Here is an 18,955-nt window from a genome sequence, read left to right as displayed (position 1 = left end):
TAATTAGGCTTGTTGTTCAATGACGGCTCCTGTGTTAAATTACCAGTATGAGGTGTATCGACATAACGCTGGTATTAAAAACTAGTTGGTTTTTGTATTGTTGAGAATAAATTGATTCTAAAATGCTGTGGACTTGGTTCGGTCTGGCTGAATGTGATTTGAAAAAATGGCGAGCAGCACCATCGAAACATAAGTGGTTCCTCCAACACCCATATTTCTAACAACGTGTTCATTTCTCTCACAGATTGTTTCTATGAGTCTGTTAGAAGTTAGAAATCTGACGGCGATAAGGAGAACTTGAAATGTTCATCACCTGGACCAAAACTAAAATATTTCGCTGATTCTATCGAATGGTTTACAGTTCACTCTGGTTGAATGCAAAATAATGTTTTGTGTGTTCTGCCAAACAGAAATTTTGAATTTACTCCACGAAGAGCAGTCAGAATTACTGGATTTTCATATGGAAGGAAGATCATCATTTCCTTCGCCCAATAGTTAAGAAAACTCTTTTTTTCAAAAAATGGCCTTTGGTTTGGTTTAGCAGAACCCCGACCAGGTAACAAGCAGTTGCTGAAATAAAGTAAACAAAATGACTAGTTTCATGGTATATTTTGTGTAGCCCGAGTAGGTGAAAAAATCTAATGAATAGCATATTCAATTATTACTGACTGAATTACTGAAGAACAAAACTTGATATTGGTTTGATTTTTATAAGAGGTAAAAGATCAGAAATGATAGATAGTATGGTGAATTGCTCAATAATAGCTCGTTAAGATTTTACAAGATCAAACCAATAGCGGACAAGATTTGTCGACCTTTTCCTTGAAAAAATGAAACTGCCAACATCCAGCATCGAACTTACGACCTTAGGATGTGGCTCACTGTTATGAATACCATGGGAATAAGAACATGAAATTCTTCGTTTCCACAGCTCAGAAAGAGGCACATGGCATTTCACTAACATTGAGCCATCTCTAAAGTTGTTCGATTTGAGATATGATTTACATAGATATTCTCGTTTACCCGGGAGGGCTCCCATCTAAACAGCATAGAAAATCAGGACATTTCATGTATTATCTCGAAAATTAGCAAAACTCGTCGATTTTATTAAGAAATTTTGGCCAAAAATAGTTCAAAATCAGGACATGTCCTGCTAAATAAGGACGTATGGTAACTTTAATTTTATGTCAAAAAAAAATTTAACATGTTCTTATTTTTTTTTCTCCTTATGTTTTAATATATCTTTTTTTTATTTTTCAGGTAAGTCACCTTGGAGCACATCCGTTTGAGAATTACGCTTTCATAATTGGTGAGTCAAATCATCCAGAAATGTTATCGATCATTCATGTGACGGAACAGGCGTTTAATACGATCCAAGGCTTCCAGGCAGACGACAAAGTTTTTTCAAAATCTTCTCTGCTTCCTTATACTGCCAAAGTCAAGGTTTAAACATCATATTTGCTAAACTTTATACCAACGGTAGCAGTACGCACAAATGATGAGCTTTTAGAACCATCAATGAGTTATCAGCGAAAAACGAAAAAAAAAACCTGCCTTGAAACATGCTGTTATCAAAGTCCCATCGGCATATGACAACGCGGGTCATCTTCATGAACCGAAGCAGCACGATCACTAGCTGTGCTCTGCGTGTTGCACATTCAATGGCAAGGTCGTCCACAGCAACGCAAAGGACGTCGATCGTCGGCTGACTGGTTGCCGTTGCAGTGCAGAGTACGGCGAAACGTGGCGCTACGTTCAGTAGGTAAATGCTGTGAAATTTAAGAGACACTCTCTACCCGTGGGCTGTTGTAGCTGTCGCGACAGTCAGTGGCGTCGTCGCCGCCGTCGAGTTGAAGAAGATCTCGGGACCCGTAACCACTCTCGGTGTGTTCGATGCGTTCACCTTGACCTTCTTAATTTACTTCAAACAACATCTCGAAAGAGCACGCAAGTCGTTCGTTGAGATGAGTGGAAAACGAAGCTAAAAAAGCTATAAACAAATATAGTAGAGAAGTGAATCTCCGGTTGAGTTTGGTGGACACAGTTGTTTGCAACTGTTCGTTTGCTTCTTCAGAACTGCGCCTGAAGCACATGCTGTGCGTGATTGTCTGGTGATTGATAAAATGCGAAACATGCCGCTACCGGAGAATGTTCGTCGACGGAATGCGCGTATGCAAGCGCAAGGTGGTGTCTTCGGGGTGGACAGACAGAATGCAAACACATCAGCCCTGGTGGAAACCGGTTGAATGATGTGATTATTTTTTCGGGACTTTTTTGCAATATGTTCACCTGCAAGCAATACGTTTGCTGCCCGTTGGCCGCTAGGTCAACCCACTATGTCTTTTCTGATTGATTGGTTGATTAGTACGAGGATACTGGCGAGAACCGTTGGCTGTCCCACTGTTCTGCAGACCTTCAACTAATTTGGCATCTTCCATGTTGCAGTGGTTGACATTTTTTTTTGACAATTTTTCATTACCTTCACAGAATGGGACAAAAATATAGGTATACCTGGAGATTTTTCCCATGCTGTGCTTCAGAGTGTCTTGTAGTTTTGTACTTGTAGTAACTTGTAGTTTTTGTGTTTGAATAATTAACCAAATGATTTCGGAAAAGGTACTCAGAGCTGCCAGTCGATACATTATGGTTAGGAAGAGTGGAGATGCCAACTTCTCATTAAAACCATTATGCAGAGATCGGCGGTCTGTTCTTCTCCACATTTATGTGGGCTCCAATGCGATGAATTGCACTATATATTATTGTATGATCGTGGCTTTAGAAAATCAAGTTGAGAATAATTATAATATTTTGCTTGATCAAATCACATTGGGTGGACAGCCCACTGCTGTCGGGTTTAGTGACCGTGCTACAATGAGATCTTATTATAATCATCATTATTTATCATCATCATCATCATTAATTCCTTGAATAATTCCCAAAACAGTATTTTGCATTAAGTTTGGAACTGTTGCTTGTATTGCTTCAAAATCAATTTCAAATAAATATGAACGGAATTTTATGTTAATGTACATGTACATGTAAGTTCGGGCGAAAAATCTAGAAGATTAATCAGAGATCAAACAGATGGGTGATCTTTAAAAATATATAGGTATATTTGAGGTATTTCTTTTGGTATTTTTGGTGAAATTATAGAAGAAATCGATGGAGGATCTTTGAAAAATCTTTTTGAGACTCCCAGAAATAAATGCCAGGAGAACTTCTTGTCTAAAGTCAAGGAGAACTTCTAACAGTATTCCCAACGATAAAGTCAGGCACACTTTATAAAAATTAACTTGACTAATTCCTGTAAAATAAACTCATGTAAAAGTAATGGCAGTTAATAAAATAGATGTGAGTGCAATTGTTGCAATTATATATTGTTGGAGAGGTTCGACGAGGGAATTAATTACTTTTTGAATAAGTATGTACAACAAGTAATCGACTTAGATGCATTTTTATTAGAATTATCGTCGTTGGGTGTGAGAATGGGTAAAAAATGCATGCTTCTACATCAATTGTTTAATATGTTTTGCTTCTATGCAAATAATAAAAAAATATTTGAAGTTCGCCAATTTCACATATTGCTCATTTTACTGGCATTTTACCAGATCTGCTGGTATGTCTGAAGCATAAAGGAAAAACTTGTAATTAGAAGGCACGAAATGTTGCTAATTAATAAATTGAGAGATGAAATTTGTGAAAAAATCGCGTTCTGGTGGGATTCGATCCCACGACTCCATATTCACTAGACCGGCGCTTTAACCAACTAAGCCACAGAACAAGTATTCTGCGGGATAGAAAGCCAAACGGACTCCGAAGCCGCACCGTGAACACGCCTATTTCACAAACTCATCTCTCTTTCGGCTTAGATACCAATCCACAACACACTCCCGTTTGTGCCCACTAACTACAAGTGAGAGTGAATTGTTTTTATGAAGCCGAGACTTACTCTCGCACTCCGCATACCTAGCCACCAGATAGTTTGTTTTGCTGGTGTTTAATTAGTATGCGTCGAGAGCTCGGCACGGTCGAACGCTCAGACGACCAAACTGCGCCATGTGATGCAAGCAAGGGTACAATGACACAAATTGCCCATTTTACTGGCATTTTACCAGATTTGTTGGTATAATTTGTAATTAGAAGCCACGCAATGTTGCTTATTGACAAATTGAGGGATGAAATTTGTGATAAAATCGTGTTCTGATGAGATTCGAACCCACAACTCCGTATTCGCTGACCGGCGCTTTAACCAACTATTTAAGCCACAGAACAAGTAATAAAAGTTAAAAAAGATGGACGGAAACATAGTTAAACTTATCGAATACGATAGAAGTTGTGGAAAATACTACTGGGAACATGAAGGGCTACAACGTACAAAATTATTGGCATAATTTCATTTAACAGATTGAGACTGCTGTTTTTGAGAGGGTAGATCACGGATCACGACGGATAAATTATTTATCCTGCGGCCTTACCTTACCGATCAGGCTAAGGCCGGGGTGGCCTCTGCTGTATATAGTAGCCGTCTCCATTCCACTCGGTCCATGGCTGTTTATCTCCAGTTTCGCACTCTGCGTAGGGTCCGCAGATCGTCCTCCACTTGGTCGACCCACCTAGATCGCTGCGCTCCACGTCTTCTTGTACCGGTCGGATGACTCTCGAGAACCATTTTAGTCGGGTTGCTATCCGACATCCTGATGATGTGACCCGCTCACCGTACCCTCCCGATTTTCGCGGTGTGGACGATGGTTGGTTCTCTCAGCAGCTGATGCAGCTCGTGGTTCATTCGCCTTCTCCAAGTCCTGTCTTCCATCTGCACTCCACCGTAGATGGTACGCAACACCTTCCGTTAGAAAACTCCAAGGGCGCGGTGGTCCTCTGCACGTGTTTCGTGCCCATAGAGGACGACCGGTCTAATCAGCGTTTTGTAGATGGTTAACTTCGTGTTACGGCGAACTTTTTTCGATTGTAGAGTTCTGCGGAGTCCAAAGTAAGCACGATTTTCTGCCACAATGCGCCTCTGAATTTATCTGCTGGTTTCGTTGCCTGCGGTCACCAGTGAGCCCAAGTACACGAATTCTTCAACCGCCTCGATTTCATCACCGTCGATACGAATTCGGGGTGGCGGGCGCACTGATTCCTCCCTGGAGCCCTTTGCCATCATGTACTTTGTCTTCGACATATTAATGACTAATCCGATTCGTCTGGCTTCACTCTTTAGTCGGATGTACGTTATTGCCATCGTCTCAAATTTACGAGCAATAATATCAATATCATCAGCGAAACCAAGCAACTGAACGGACTTGAAAATCGTTTCACTCGTGTTTATCCCCACTCTGCTTATTACACCCTCTAAAGCAATGTTGAACAGCAAGCACGAAAGACCATCACCTTGCCGTAACCCTCTGCGAGATTCGAAGTGTGTCCCTGATACTCGAACTACGCACATCACTCGATCCATCGTCGCCTTGATCAATCGTATCAGTTTATCCAGGAATTCGTATTCGTGCATAATCTGCCATAGCTGTTCTCGATCGATTGTATCATACGCCGATTTGAAATCGATGAACAAGTGATGTGTGGGCACGTTGTATTCGCGGCATTTCTGCAACACCTGGCGGATGGCGAACATCTGGTCCGTTGTAGCGCGTTCACCCTTGAATCCAGCTTAATATTGCCCCACGAACTCTCTTGCAATCGGTGATAGTCGGCGACATAAGATTTGAGAGAGTATCTTGTAGGCAGCGCTCAGTAGTGTGATCGCGCGGTAGTTCCCGCCATCCAACTTGTCGCCCTTTTTGTAGATGGGGCACACGATATCTTCCATCCATTCCTCCGGTAATACTTCCTCCTCCCAAATCTTGGTAATGACCCAGTGTAGTGCTCTCACCAGTGCTTCTCCACCGTATTTTAGAAGCTCGCTTGGTAGTTGATCTGCTCCAGCGGCTTTGTTGTTTTTCAACCGGCCAACCTCCTCCTCAATCTCTTGGAGGTCAGGGGCCGGGAGTCTTTCGTCCTGTGCACATATTCCTAGATCTGTTACCACGCCACCTGCGGTACTTGCATCGTCGCCATTGAGGTGCTCATCGTAATGCTGCCGCCACCTCTCGACCACCTCACGCTCGCTCGTGAGAATATTCCCGTGATTATCTCGGCACAAGTCGGCTTGTGGCACAAAGCCTCTGCGCGAGCGGTTCAGCTTCTCGTAGAACTTTCGTGTGTCCTTAGCGCGGTACAACTCTTCCATCGCGATATCGTTCTTCCTGCTGGTGCTTCTTCAACCGGAAGATTGAGTTCTGCCTGTTCCGCGCCTGTTTGTAACGTGCCTCATTCGCTCTCGTACGGGGTTGCAGCATTCTCGCCCATGCTGCATTGTTCTCGTTTTTCAACTATTCACATTCGCCGTCGTACCAGTCGTTTCTGTGATTCGGCGTCGCGAAGCCTAGTGCTGTAGCCGAGGTACTACCTATGGCGGATCGAATATCCCTCCAGCCATCTTCAAGTGAAGTTGCGCCAAGCTGCTCTTCCGTTGGTAGGGCCACTGCTAACTGCTGCGCGTAGTCTTGAGCCACTTCTACGTTACGCAGCTGCTCGATGTTGAGCCGTGGCGTTCGACTTCGACGCGTGGTGATAACGGTCGAAAGTTTTGAGCGCATGCATACAGCGACTAAGTAGTGATCCGAATCTATATTCGCACTGCGGTATGTGCGGACGTTGGTTATATCCGAGAAGAACTTACCGTCGATTAGAACGTGGTCGATTTGATTTTCTGTTTGTTGGTCGGGTGATCTCCAGGTGGCTTTGTGGATATCTTTGTGGGGGAAACGCATCGCTGGCCGTTATCATTCGATATGGCGTGCAGGCTGTTTCACCCGATTACCGGTCTGTACATTTCCTCCCTTCCTACCTGAGCGTTCATTTCGCCGACAACGATTTTCACGTCACGCGGCGAGCAACCATCGTATGTTTGCTCTAACTGCGCGTAGAACACTTCTTTCTCATTATCAGGTCTCCCTTCGTGTGGGCAGTGGACGTTTATGATGCTGTAGTTGAAGAAACGGCCCTTAACGGTTCTATACTATTTCCCGGAAAGACATTTCCCGGAAATCATTTTCCGGATACCCCATTTCCCGGAAAACCATTTTCCGGAATGCTCCATTTCTCGGAATGCCCATTTCCCGGAAAGGCAATTCTAGGAAAACCTGAGACCCCAGAAGATGTTTAGAATCTTAAAACATGATCTGGTTTTTTGTTTCTTATGACGACTAATTATATCAGTTGACTATCAATGTCCAGAAAATCGAGCCTTAAAACTATATTCTCATTTTTTTAGATTGTAGAACTTAATAAATGAATGGAACTCAGATTCTCGTTTCAGTTCACTTAACAAAGTAAAGCCAGCATCGTTGAGTCGAATGATTATATTTTGACTGGCTTTTCAATAACAAATTGTTCTTCCTTTACGTCAAATACTGTTATAGGTGCATTTATATAGTTGAACTGCTAACTGCATAGAAGATTTGCCCTTCTTCAATTTACAGGCTGTTTTTTCTAACGAAGTAACGTTACAGAATTGATTCGCGTCCAATTTATGAATTCCAACTGGAGTTTTTCCTTCTTTAAAAATTTTCAAGAGAAGGAAAAATAACAGATAGAGTTAATAGTTTGGCCGCCAATCAAATACTCAACGTTGTAAATAGAAAGAAGAGCCTATTAAATAATGAAGGGCAAATCTCCCATATAGAAAACAGCAAGTGCCAATAAAACAAATGGTAACCAACATGTGTTTTATTGGCACTTGCTGCTTTCTATATAGGAGATTTGCCCTTCTTTATTTAATAGGCTGTACTTTCTAGTTACAACGTTGCGTATTTGATTGGCGGCCAAACTAATAACTCTATCTGATATTTTTCACTCTCTTAAACATGTGTTGTTCTTTCAAACTGTCAATTGCACCTTTAGAGGTTATCCCTTCTTCTAGCAATTGGCTGTTCTTTCGAGGCCTGTTTTTCGATCGCTTTCGTTTCAATCCCTAACGACCATTTAGCTTAGTGATAATGTGGGCAAATGTATTTTCGTCCTAATAAGCCACACCATTACCTCAGGTGTTACTTGAAGGGCCTTTACTGACAGCTATATCTCAAGTGTATTTGTGCGAATCACCCTTATGTGGCCGTCAGGGTACCCGTTTAAAATGCACAATGTATAAAAAACCAAAAAAATATGGGACACATAACGGTTAAACCAAATGAGTCGTTAGGCAAAAAGTTGAAGTTGACCGCTTGTTATTTACAGTTTTAAAGGTTTAGTATCAAAAAGGCAAAAAATATATGAGAGAAACAATAAGAGTGCATAAAGTGAGTGCTACAGATAAATTTAATACAGTTTACTCTTCTTTCAAATAGTTGTTCAAGTTTTGACTTCCCCATTTTTTAAACTTGACATTTCGTCTCTCATTTATTTTTGCATTGCAACGTTTTATTTTTGATTTTTTGTTCGCGTTTGATGTGTAGGTTTCAGAGGTGTTGTCGAAAGACGAGCCGACTTTTTCATTTCTTGAGCTAATATTGGCTAATCTGCAGCCCACCTATAGAGCTCGCAAATAGTATGGAAACTTTTAACCAATAATATACTAATTACAAACTATGCGCAAAATGCAACCGCTACCATTTTATTAGATATTGCATGTTCGTTTCGTTTGTGTTTAGGCTATTCTTTCGAATGTTATCTTTTAGAATTATAACTGCCAGAATTGTCCTTGAAAATGTTCCTTCATTAAACAATGGCTGTTCATTCAAGCTGTAGTGATAAACTGTCGGAATCATTACTGCTAATATTTTTTAGTGTTGTCTCGAAGATTTGGAAATAACGCTGAAAGCCCTACCCAAATTATTCAATGAATACCAACCAAAATGAGTCAATTATTTTGCATTTCATAAAAAGGTTGAAATTTAACGAGTCTGGAAATAGCGATAACAGTTTTCCGGGAAATGTTCCATTCCGGAAAATGGGTTTCCGGGAAATGGTACATTCCGGAAAATGGGTTTCCGGGAAATGGGTAATTCCAGGAAATGTTTTCCGGAAAATGTCTTTCCGGAAAATGATTTTCCGGGAAATGTCATAGAATCTAAACGATGCAATGCTTTTTGTCGACCCTATCATTTTATTGTCAATTTCGGACATTGCCAATAACTTATCGATACCCGACTAGAAAAATATATCAACTTTATAACACATTGTGTTATGATGTTATGAAATTTTTCTATAACTTATTATGTTATAAACTAGATGCAGGATGATGTTAAAATAACTAAAATTGTAACAAAAAGTACACCGGTCTAATCAAAATAATAACCTATTTTGTTATAATCAGATCAAAATTATAACAAAATATGATATAAATTTAAGCTTCAAGAAAACTAGTTTCTATCATATTTTGATACAATTGTGTAAAATGATGTTCTAAATGTCAAAGAATCAAAACTAAATTATTTCACAATGTGTTATTGAACAACATTTATAACATAATATGATACAATTGAGTTATAATATTTTCAAACACCAAAGATGTTAAACATGATTATATCACAATGAGTTATACATAATTTTGTTATAGGCTGAGTTTTCGCGGAGCTTTCGTTGAAACAACAGAGTGGCCATTTGATAGTCTTCCGACGTAACGATTAACGCATATAAAAAGTAGTAGTAGTCAATGAAGTTATTTTAGAAACAAATTTAGTACCAAATCCACAATAATGCATTTTCCATATCAAAACACGAAAACATATGCCTACTGAGATCCCCAAACACGCACTCAAATGCCCTAAACTCTCCCCTAACCAATCAAAATCCCCGGAAATGTCCTGAAAAATCTGCCAGAAATCCCCGTGACGTCTCTGAAACTCCTCCTCAAACTCTCCAGGAACCTCCTTGAAACTCTCTGAAATGGCTTGAAACGACCCTAAAACTTTTGTGAAACCCCTCAAGAGTCTCTCCAACCCACTGAAACCGAATTCCTCGTTTCTAAAATTACTCCTGAAACTCCCTGAAATTCACAAGCTTCTACAAAGTTTCTTGAAACCCTTTAGAAACGCCATGAGAAGCCCCTTAAACTCCCCTGAAACCTCTCTGAAATTCCCGAAACTCCCTGAAACTGAAAAAAAAACTCTGAAAAGCCCCCCAAAATGTAATTAATGTGTAAATCGCACATTGGTAATTTATTGAATGTGGAACTTCTTGCATGAGACATCTGAAGGTTTTGTATGGGTCGTCACAATTAGCTGAACCCCCCTCCACCTTAAATGTGACGCAATTTGTGGATGTTCCCTTGCCACAAACCACCGTCGATCAGAATTGATTACTGCCTGTTTGTTTGTCTGTCCCTCATAGACTCGAAAGCTACTGAGCCGATTGGCTTGAAAATCACATGCGGGCGTTCTTGGAGCCGGAGAAGGTTCTTAGTATGGTCAGGACCCCTCCCTCTCTGGAGAGGGGGGCTCCCATACAAATAACTTCTCCTTGGAGCTGTTTGCCAAAGCCGCAGTATACTATAGACAGGAGGCAATACGACGTTTTGCCGGGGCAATTAGTGATAAATAAAAACAATGGATTACTGCACAAATATATACTGGCCTGCTTACACCCACACGAAATTTGAAGTTTGAGCGGTGTCGGCAGTCGCATTGTACTGAGGAGTGCGCAAGGGAGTGCAGTTTTGATTCCCGCCGTAGATGCCAGGAAGTCTTCAAGGTTGTGCCAAAGGGCATTAAGGATGGGAACACTCACTTGCAAAGAGTTACACTCACTTGCTATTTTCTCAGCTCGGATGCGTGTAATCAAGAAACGGTGTATGGACGTGCCTTGTGGTTTTGTCTGCCTATAAGTTTGCCGAAAAGAGTAAAGGTCACAGATGCATACCGAAGTCGTGAGGGAGCTGCATAGGCAACTCTCCACGAGGAGTTGCTAGACAAATTTCTGAATGAATCCTTGGAGGATTTCAGGATGAATTCCTGAAGAATTCCCTAGAGGAGTTCCTGAAACTCCTGAAGGAATGCGTGGAAGAACCCCTACAGGAATCTAGATAAATTCCTTGAGAAATCTCTATAGGAATTCATGGAAAATTCCGCTATAAATTCCAGGAGGAGCCCCTGAAGGAATCCCTAGAGAATTCCCGGGGAAATTCCTGGAGTATTTCCTTGAAGAACCACTGGACCACTTTCAGGAGGAATCCCTGAACGAATTCCTGGATGTATTCTTGAAGGAATCTCTGGACGAATCTCTAGAGGGATTCCTTGATATATCTCTAGAGGAATACTAGTAGAAATCTCTAGAGAGATTCCCGGACGAATTCCTGTAGGAAATTTCAGAGGAATCCATCCAAGAATTTCTAGACGAATTCTGGAAGAATTTCTGATGGATTTTCTAGAGGAATCCCTTGAGGAATTCTTGGAGAAATCCCAAGAAGAATTTCTGAAGAGATCCAAGGATCCATTTTTCGAGGGAATTCTTGGAGGAGTTTCTGAAGAAATCCCAGGAGAAAGTACTGAAGAAAACGCTGGAATTCCCGAGGCATTCCTGAGGAAAAACTAGAAAGAGTACGCGTATACGTAGAGGAACTCTTTGAGGAATCCCTGTAGCAGTTCCTAAAGGAATCCCTGGAATAGTTCCTGAAGAAACCCCAGGAGGAATCCCGGAAGCAATCCCAAGAGGAATTCTTAAGGGAATCTCTAAGCATTTCCTGGAGGAAATCTTGGATTAATTCCTCCATAGGAAGAAATCCTAATGAGTTCTTAGAGGCATTTTTCAAAAATCCTGGAAGTTGTTCCTGAGAGAATTACAGAAGGAATTCCCGAGTGATTCCCCGGACGAATTCTTGGAGGCATTTGTGTAGAAACCCCATCATGAATCCCAGCATCAGAATCCCCATCAGAAATCCAGCATGAGGAATTCCTTAAGGAATCTCAGAAGAGCTTTCTTAGCGAATTTCTGGAAGAATTTCTCTAGAAATCCCTGGATAAAAATCTAAAGAAATCTATTTCTGTAATAATTTTTAGACGATTTATTGAAGGAATACTTGGATGGACTCCTAAAGGTTTTTTCTTAATCTTAAGCAAAATTTTCTGACAGAATTTCTGGAAGGCAGAAATACTTCAGATAATTATTGGAGCAATCTCTAGCGAAATTTTGGAATAAATATATGGGGAAATCCCTGAAGAAATCTCTGAAGGAATACGTGCGGAAATACTTTACAAAATAAAACGAAAGTCGTGCACTTCTGTCAACGACCACAATTTTTGAAGTACAATTTAGCGCTGATTTTGAAACCGCGCTTCAAAAAATTTTAATTAGAACAGTTTTTGAGTTATAGCTCAATATCAAGTTTTACAACTTTTTAAAATATGGAATTTACTGAAATTCAACCAATTTTAAATCTTTTTCCCAAAATAGAAAGCTGAATATAATAAAAATCGATCATCTGAATGCAGGTTTTGCGTCAGATTGATGAAATTCAAGATATTGGCAAGTTTTAGGGACGATCTCCTTAAATTTTAGCAAAATTTACAAAAATAAATGAAGTGATGTATTTTTTTCAATAAGAAAAAAAAACAATTTAAAAATTCTTTCTCATTGTTTATTTGACATCCTATCATATGTAGGCGAGTTACAGTAAAAAAATCAGCTCAATCGGAGCATTGATTACGAAGAATGAGATGTGCGAAGTAAGCGACTTTGCTTAAAAATAGAACAAAAATCGATTTCAAATCATCAACCTCGTATGGAAAGTCGAAAAAATTTCCGCTCTACTGTATTTTTTTCCTTCGCGTTTTCGAACTCAGGGCATGATTCTACACCAAAAATGATCATCAGCTTACCGAGTTCAAAAATGCTGTAAACTAGTGTAATTATATATTTATACGTTTTGGCACCCGATTGAAATGATTTGGACAGGAGCCTGGAAATGCCTCCTCCTTGTTGTTAATATTTCATGGTTTGAGGGTGGGCTCTTCAACCCCATCTCTTGGGAGTATTCTGCCAGTAGAGGGCTTGATTTTGCAGTTGTTCGTGAGAACATTCTTCTGGAAGAAGATTCTATTCCCCCTACGCTGGCTTTGTGAAAGTGTCTCTGCTTGTGTGTCCGCACGCACAACCGTTTTCGGCCCTTCATACAGCAGAATGACTGACGATTAACAACAACACAATCTCGATCAAATCGCTTTTCAGATTATTCCAGCGCTAGGCCTTGCTACAATAGATGATAACTAGAAACATATCATCATTGCCATCTTCATCATCATCATCATCATCATCGTCGATGTTTTGGCAGTCGACGTGTTTTTTTTTTCTTTCGACGTTTTGAACCTTAACGTAACCGTGCATACGGGTTTATGCCCTATGCTGATGTTTAGAGTCTAAAAAAACTAGAATATTCAAGATGGCGGCCCGAAATGCAAAATGGCTGTTAAGGAATCTTACGTGCTTATGTTAAGGTATGTTATGAGCCCATGGCAGGAAATCTGAATCCTTCAATTGCCTATACCAGTGCTTCCCAAACTGTGCGCCGCGGCGCCCTGGTGCGCCGCGAACCTTTCCCAGGTGCGCCGCAGGATTTTGGCTTTTGCGACGAAACAAAAAAAAAACAAACTCTTTATTTGTATTGCGGAACACCTTGAATTTTTTAATATTGGTAATACTAGTGTCGCTCACTTTTTTTAATCTTTCCTGACTCTTCGATTGTTTCATAGGTTTTCTGGTATCAAACATATCAATTGAAACCACATTTTAAAATTTCAAGTTTTTGATTTTGTTTTTGCTTCAGCTTAACTTTTGATTTTACTAAAACTTGTCCAAAGTTTTTAATTTCAAGAACATTATTTACGTTCCTTTCAGAATAATTACAAGGTCTTCGGAATAACTTAGCGGCATGCAGGTTTGCCGATCTGGTAGTGTGAAGAGCTAGCTTTGACCTTTTCGAACCGGACTGTTTCATCAGTACTGCCGCAACCTCGCTGAACTCGAATAAGTTTGTTATGCTCGGTTTCATCAATGGCATTATAATCCAGGCCCAAAGGGTTAAGTTGAAATTTATGAAAATAAATTCAATCAAAGCCCACCTGGCACACGGGTAAAAATCTGCTCCCAAAAATCATAAAAACGACTCATGATTTCATGAGCCTAGTGCATTTTCGTTTTATAAAAATACACCATGATTTATGATCATGATAGTATGATCCATTCTCTCGTAACGCTACCAATGCGTTACTTTTTTGCTAAAATTATGAAGATTAATCATGGTAGCGGGATTTGGACTCATGGTTTCGGATGCGCAGCGCCTATGATCCTAGTGAAATTTCATGGACCATGAAGCTAAATCATGGTAGCAGGACTTGGACTCATGGTTTCGGATGCGCAGCAGCGCTTATGATTCTGGTGGAATTTCTAGGACCATGAAGCTAAATCATGATGTTGAGAGTTGGACTCATGGTTTCGGGTGCGCATCGCTTATGATTCTGGTTGTTTTTCTAGGATCATGAAGGTGAATCATGGTAGCGCGATTTGGACTCATGGTTTCGGATGCGCAGCGCTTATTATTCTGGTGAAATTTCAAGGACCATGAAGCTAAATCATGGTAGCGGGACTTGGACTCATGGTTTCGGATGCGCAGCGCTTATGTTTCTAGAGGGTTTTATATGGCCATTCAGCTACATCAGCTACATCCCTTAGTTTCAATTTCGCAAAAAGGAAGATTATAAATATAATTCACTTACCACGAAACAAAGACTTTCGACGGAGACAGCGGAGTCAGAACAGGGTCGGTGATATTCCGTCGTTTGACCGAGCCGGAACCGGATCGAACAGGTACGGGGCGAGCAATGAAGAGGCACGGCACGGATTGATGCAGTCGGGCCGGCACGGAAATGGAATCGGACGGTGCCTGCGTCGTTTGGTGCTGCAGAAACGATAACTCGGGACGGGACTGGTGTCGTTTGACGCCACCGGGACAGAAACGAACGAAGCCGGAATTGGACGGATCCGGGGCGAGGGATGACAGCCGCAGTCGTTTGCGGTAGAACAGGAATGATGGCGTGCAATAGGATGCGTCTGCGTCGACAGAAACGGACGAAGCCGGAACGGGATTGGACGGATCCGGCGCGAGGGATGACAGCCGCAGTCGTTTTAACTAGAACGAGAACGATGGCGTGCAATCGGATGTTATTTAGAAATAAGAACATTTTTGGCACTTTTTTTATACTCACCGGTTTCTTTAGGAGAAGGCTTCTGCTAACAATACACTAGAGAGCACAAAAAATACATAATTATTGGATTAAAACCAATATTTCCATTAAATTAATGGCTTCTTACATTTTTTCCACCATTCACAAACGATGCCGCACACTGAATGACCACGTTTTGACAGGTACGCGTAACGCTTGATAATTTTCATGATTTCGAGCTCATGAAAATGGTTGCACCGAATCATAATATTAGTTGCTCGGATCCTACAATTAAGATTCGTGATCATGTTTTCATAAAATGACCGACTTTCATGTTTCATGATTTGTGAATCATGAAAGCGGGATCAGATTTGTTTCCGTGCAGGTCTTTACAATCTCTTTATGTGTCCCAATTTGCCAAAATTTTCCAAAATAAATAAAAGTGTTGCTTTGCAAATTCCGCAAAAAGTTGAAGCTTTGGTCAAGTTCTGTGTAGTCATTTTCATTCAATAAGAATTCTTTAATTAGTGAAAACGCTTTAGAATTTTTGGCTGAATTGTTGAAATTCAGCAGCTTGTTTTACCTTTACATCTGAGTTTCTTCTTATTTTTAAAACTCCTATGATGAAATCAACATGATTTTTGAAATCTTACAAATATTTAAACTATCTTTGAGAAATTAAATTAAAAAAAAAGTTAGTTTTCCAAATATTGAATTCTGAAAACATGATATTAGAGAAGTGATTCACGATTTTGTCTTGCACAATTTCAAGTGATAGTTTAAAAAAATATGTTAAAAGCTTTGGTGCGCCGTGACATTTTTGGAAATGTCAAAGGGCACCGCGATAGCAAAAAGTTTGGGAACCTCTGGCCTATACCCCCAGAAAGATATACCGTAATCCGGGGTCAAATTGATCACTTTAAAACAACTTTTGCAGATAACATCAGTGCCTGTTCAAATATTGCCAAAAGAATTTCTGTAAAACCAGTACCCTGTGGATCTCCATTAAACCATGTGACAGAATTTTGTTCAACAAATTTAAACTTTAAGTTAAATAACTTCAAATTTCAAAATATTGGAAATGCCACTTTGGGGCGAAATTGATCAGTACACAATTAAGCATAGGTTGGAAAGGAAAATTTCCTTTACCGCTTAATTTTGCTCTTCTAAAACCGAAAAACGCGTCTAAAATCTTACAACTAATAAATTTAATACCTTAAATGCAAAATTAAATTTTGAAATGTCCCCTTAAACGCCTAAAGGTAGGCAATTTCATATGAAATTAGTGATTTCTATCACAATAAATGACTATTTTCTCAAAAAATTAACTTTTTATAGCTATTTCATGTTCTGATTAGCTGCATAACATCCCAACCTAGGCTTCACAAAAATGTTTAAACAGAGAAATTACGGGAAGTCCTATTAGCAATTGATTGTTTAGTAGCAATGATTTCAGCTAAATGAGCAATACATTGCAAATTCCTTGAACAAATAAGGCAAAACTAACTTTTTTCTAAAAAAATAAAAGTCTACACTCATCTCTAGACATCTACGAATCAGATGACGTAAGAAGTTTAAGATCATTACGACGCTTAAGAGTTCCTAGTATGAAATTACAATGTAGTACCCGAGTGATCAATTTCACCCCGCTGATCAATTTGACCCCGGTTTACGGTACTCAGTACAACTTTTCCATCTTAATCTTCTTCTTCTACTTGGATCTACGTCCCCACTGGCACTTGGCCTGCTTCGCATCAACTTAGTATTCTTTGAGCACTTCCACAGTTATTAATTGAAGGGCTTTCTTTGCATGAATTTGTATATTGTGAGGCAAGTACAATCATATTGATGAGCGGTGAGAATTACTTATGTTGAAATACCAACTTCAGCAGAAGTCTCTGATTCTGGAGGATTTTTTAGCGGAAGACGCTAAATAATAGCTGACGAAAATTGGCACAGAATTCTCAATTTCTTGAAATTCGAAATTATTTAGAAACTTTTGAAAATAAATAATAATTCACGGGGATTTTTGGTGAGGTGAATTCTTGAAAACATTATGAATGGACCCCCTAACAAATTCATGGTTTCAATTTTGCAAACAATAATATTACGTAGATCCTGAACGGTTTAATGGTAAAACGCTTCTCAAAAGTATTTTTTAGGATTACAGGACTCGATTATCCGGAATCAGGTTCTGATGCTTCTCAAACATATATCTGAGGAACGGAATGCTCTATGAAGCTGAGTTTTTGACATTTTGTCAAATCAACTTTGATTAGTGATCAGTCAAAATTTCAGCTTCTTACATCATTCCATTCGCGAGATATTGTTTTGGTAAGCACCAGAACCCGACTCCGGATAATCGAGTCTGACCTGTATTTTGAAAATAGTTGTAGAATTCAAGGATGTTTTCACTCATATCAAACACCGTCCAGCTATCACTTTTTCCCCATTCCCAGGTTTGATGTCAACTTTTCAATTGTAAGCTGATGCATTTGACCTAGTAGCTCAACAAGCATGGTACATGACACAGAGTCCAATCCGACGCATATTCACTCCCGTACAACCGGGCCCCCATCGTGGGTGGCAATCATTGCCTTATCAGCCAGCCAGGATCAAGAGTCAAGACCATTTCATTTATCGGTCTTTCCTGCCGCCCTCGGTGTTTATTTTTCACTTTAATCTTGACGTAGTGCATACACATGACACGGGTAAGGGGTTTTGACGGCTCCGAACACCGTACCTACGGAATGAACGAATTTGCCAGGGAGGGCAATCAGCGCAAGTGCCGTTTTTCCGTCAGGTGCCAATCAAAAGGTGTGAGTTAATTGATTTATAAGCAATCTGACTCGGATCAAATGTAGGTGGGTACATATGGCTTTTAGGTACGAAACCAGACGAAGGAAACCTGCATCGTTCGTGATCGAAATGATTAGCCACACGCCGTCGTTGCAAGGGTGGGCGAGGTGCGATGATAACGACGTAATTGGCTGCAGCTTGAATAGGCCTATCGCATGGCCTGGCATGTTGAACAATTTTAAGGTCAATTTATATATTTGGTGGTTTAACCGCACGGCCACTGCCGAATGATTTCAAACAAGCTATGCACCGTGATTAAGTTTTTAAGAAAATATGGTCATAACAAATTTCCCCAATTTTTTTGAGTATTTCTGTTAAGTAGATGTATAGTGTATATTCATTACAATTACAGATTTCGCTACTATCTACTATCTACATAGACCTACTTATTGCCACATACAGAGGATAATCAAAATAATCGGGACAGGTAAAAGGCTACTTTTCAAAAAAAAAATCAACTAGCTGTAACTTTTCAAAGTGCATCAAACATTCTCAATTTTTTACTGTAGGTTTATCAACCAGTTGTGAATCAATCGTTCAAATTTGGAAATGATCGAGCTTTTTACACGTATTTTAAAATATTTTAGAAAAAGGTATAATAATCTAAGTTATAAAATAAGATTATTAATCTTATTAATTCAAGTCAAACGTTTTTCAAAGTTTATTATTTTAGTCATAAATGATCAAAATTTAATTGCACTAGGTTTATTGAATCCAGAGATATAACAGCTCAAAGTTGGCTATCGGATAGTTATAACTTTTTCTATAATCTTTCTAACTTTGTGTAGAGTAGCCCGATCTTTTCCAAATTGGACCACTGATACACAACTAGTTGATCAACTCACAGCGAAAATTTGAAAATATTGGATGCACTTTTCGAAAAG

General features: G+C 39.8%; 1 protein-coding gene across 4 annotated transcripts in view; it reads left to right on the top strand.

Annotated features, from left to right (window-relative positions):
- LOC109404342 (uncharacterized) overlaps positions 1-18,955 on the top strand; it is a 438,368-nt gene that overhangs the window by 303,796 nt on the left and 115,617 nt on the right. The window contains exon 4 of one of the 4 annotated variants that reach the window (XM_062852481.1): positions 1,261-2,541. The exons of the other annotated variants lie outside the window; for them this stretch is intronic. Coding sequence (XP_062708465.1) covers positions 1,261-1,449 — 189 coding nt within the window. The 3' untranslated portion in view covers positions 1,450-2,541. Of the gene's footprint in view, positions 1-1,260; positions 2,542-18,955 lie in introns of those variants that run through there. 4 annotated transcript variants of the gene reach the window in all.

This window comes from Aedes albopictus, chromosome 2 (assembly GCF_035046485.1).
Source record: "Aedes albopictus strain Foshan chromosome 2, AalbF5, whole genome shotgun sequence".
Classification (NCBI taxonomy): Eukaryota; Metazoa; Arthropoda; class Insecta; order Diptera; family Culicidae; genus Aedes; species Aedes albopictus.
The sequence above is the reverse complement of the archived record's forward strand: the minus strand, read 5'-3'. Positions and strand labels throughout refer to the sequence as shown.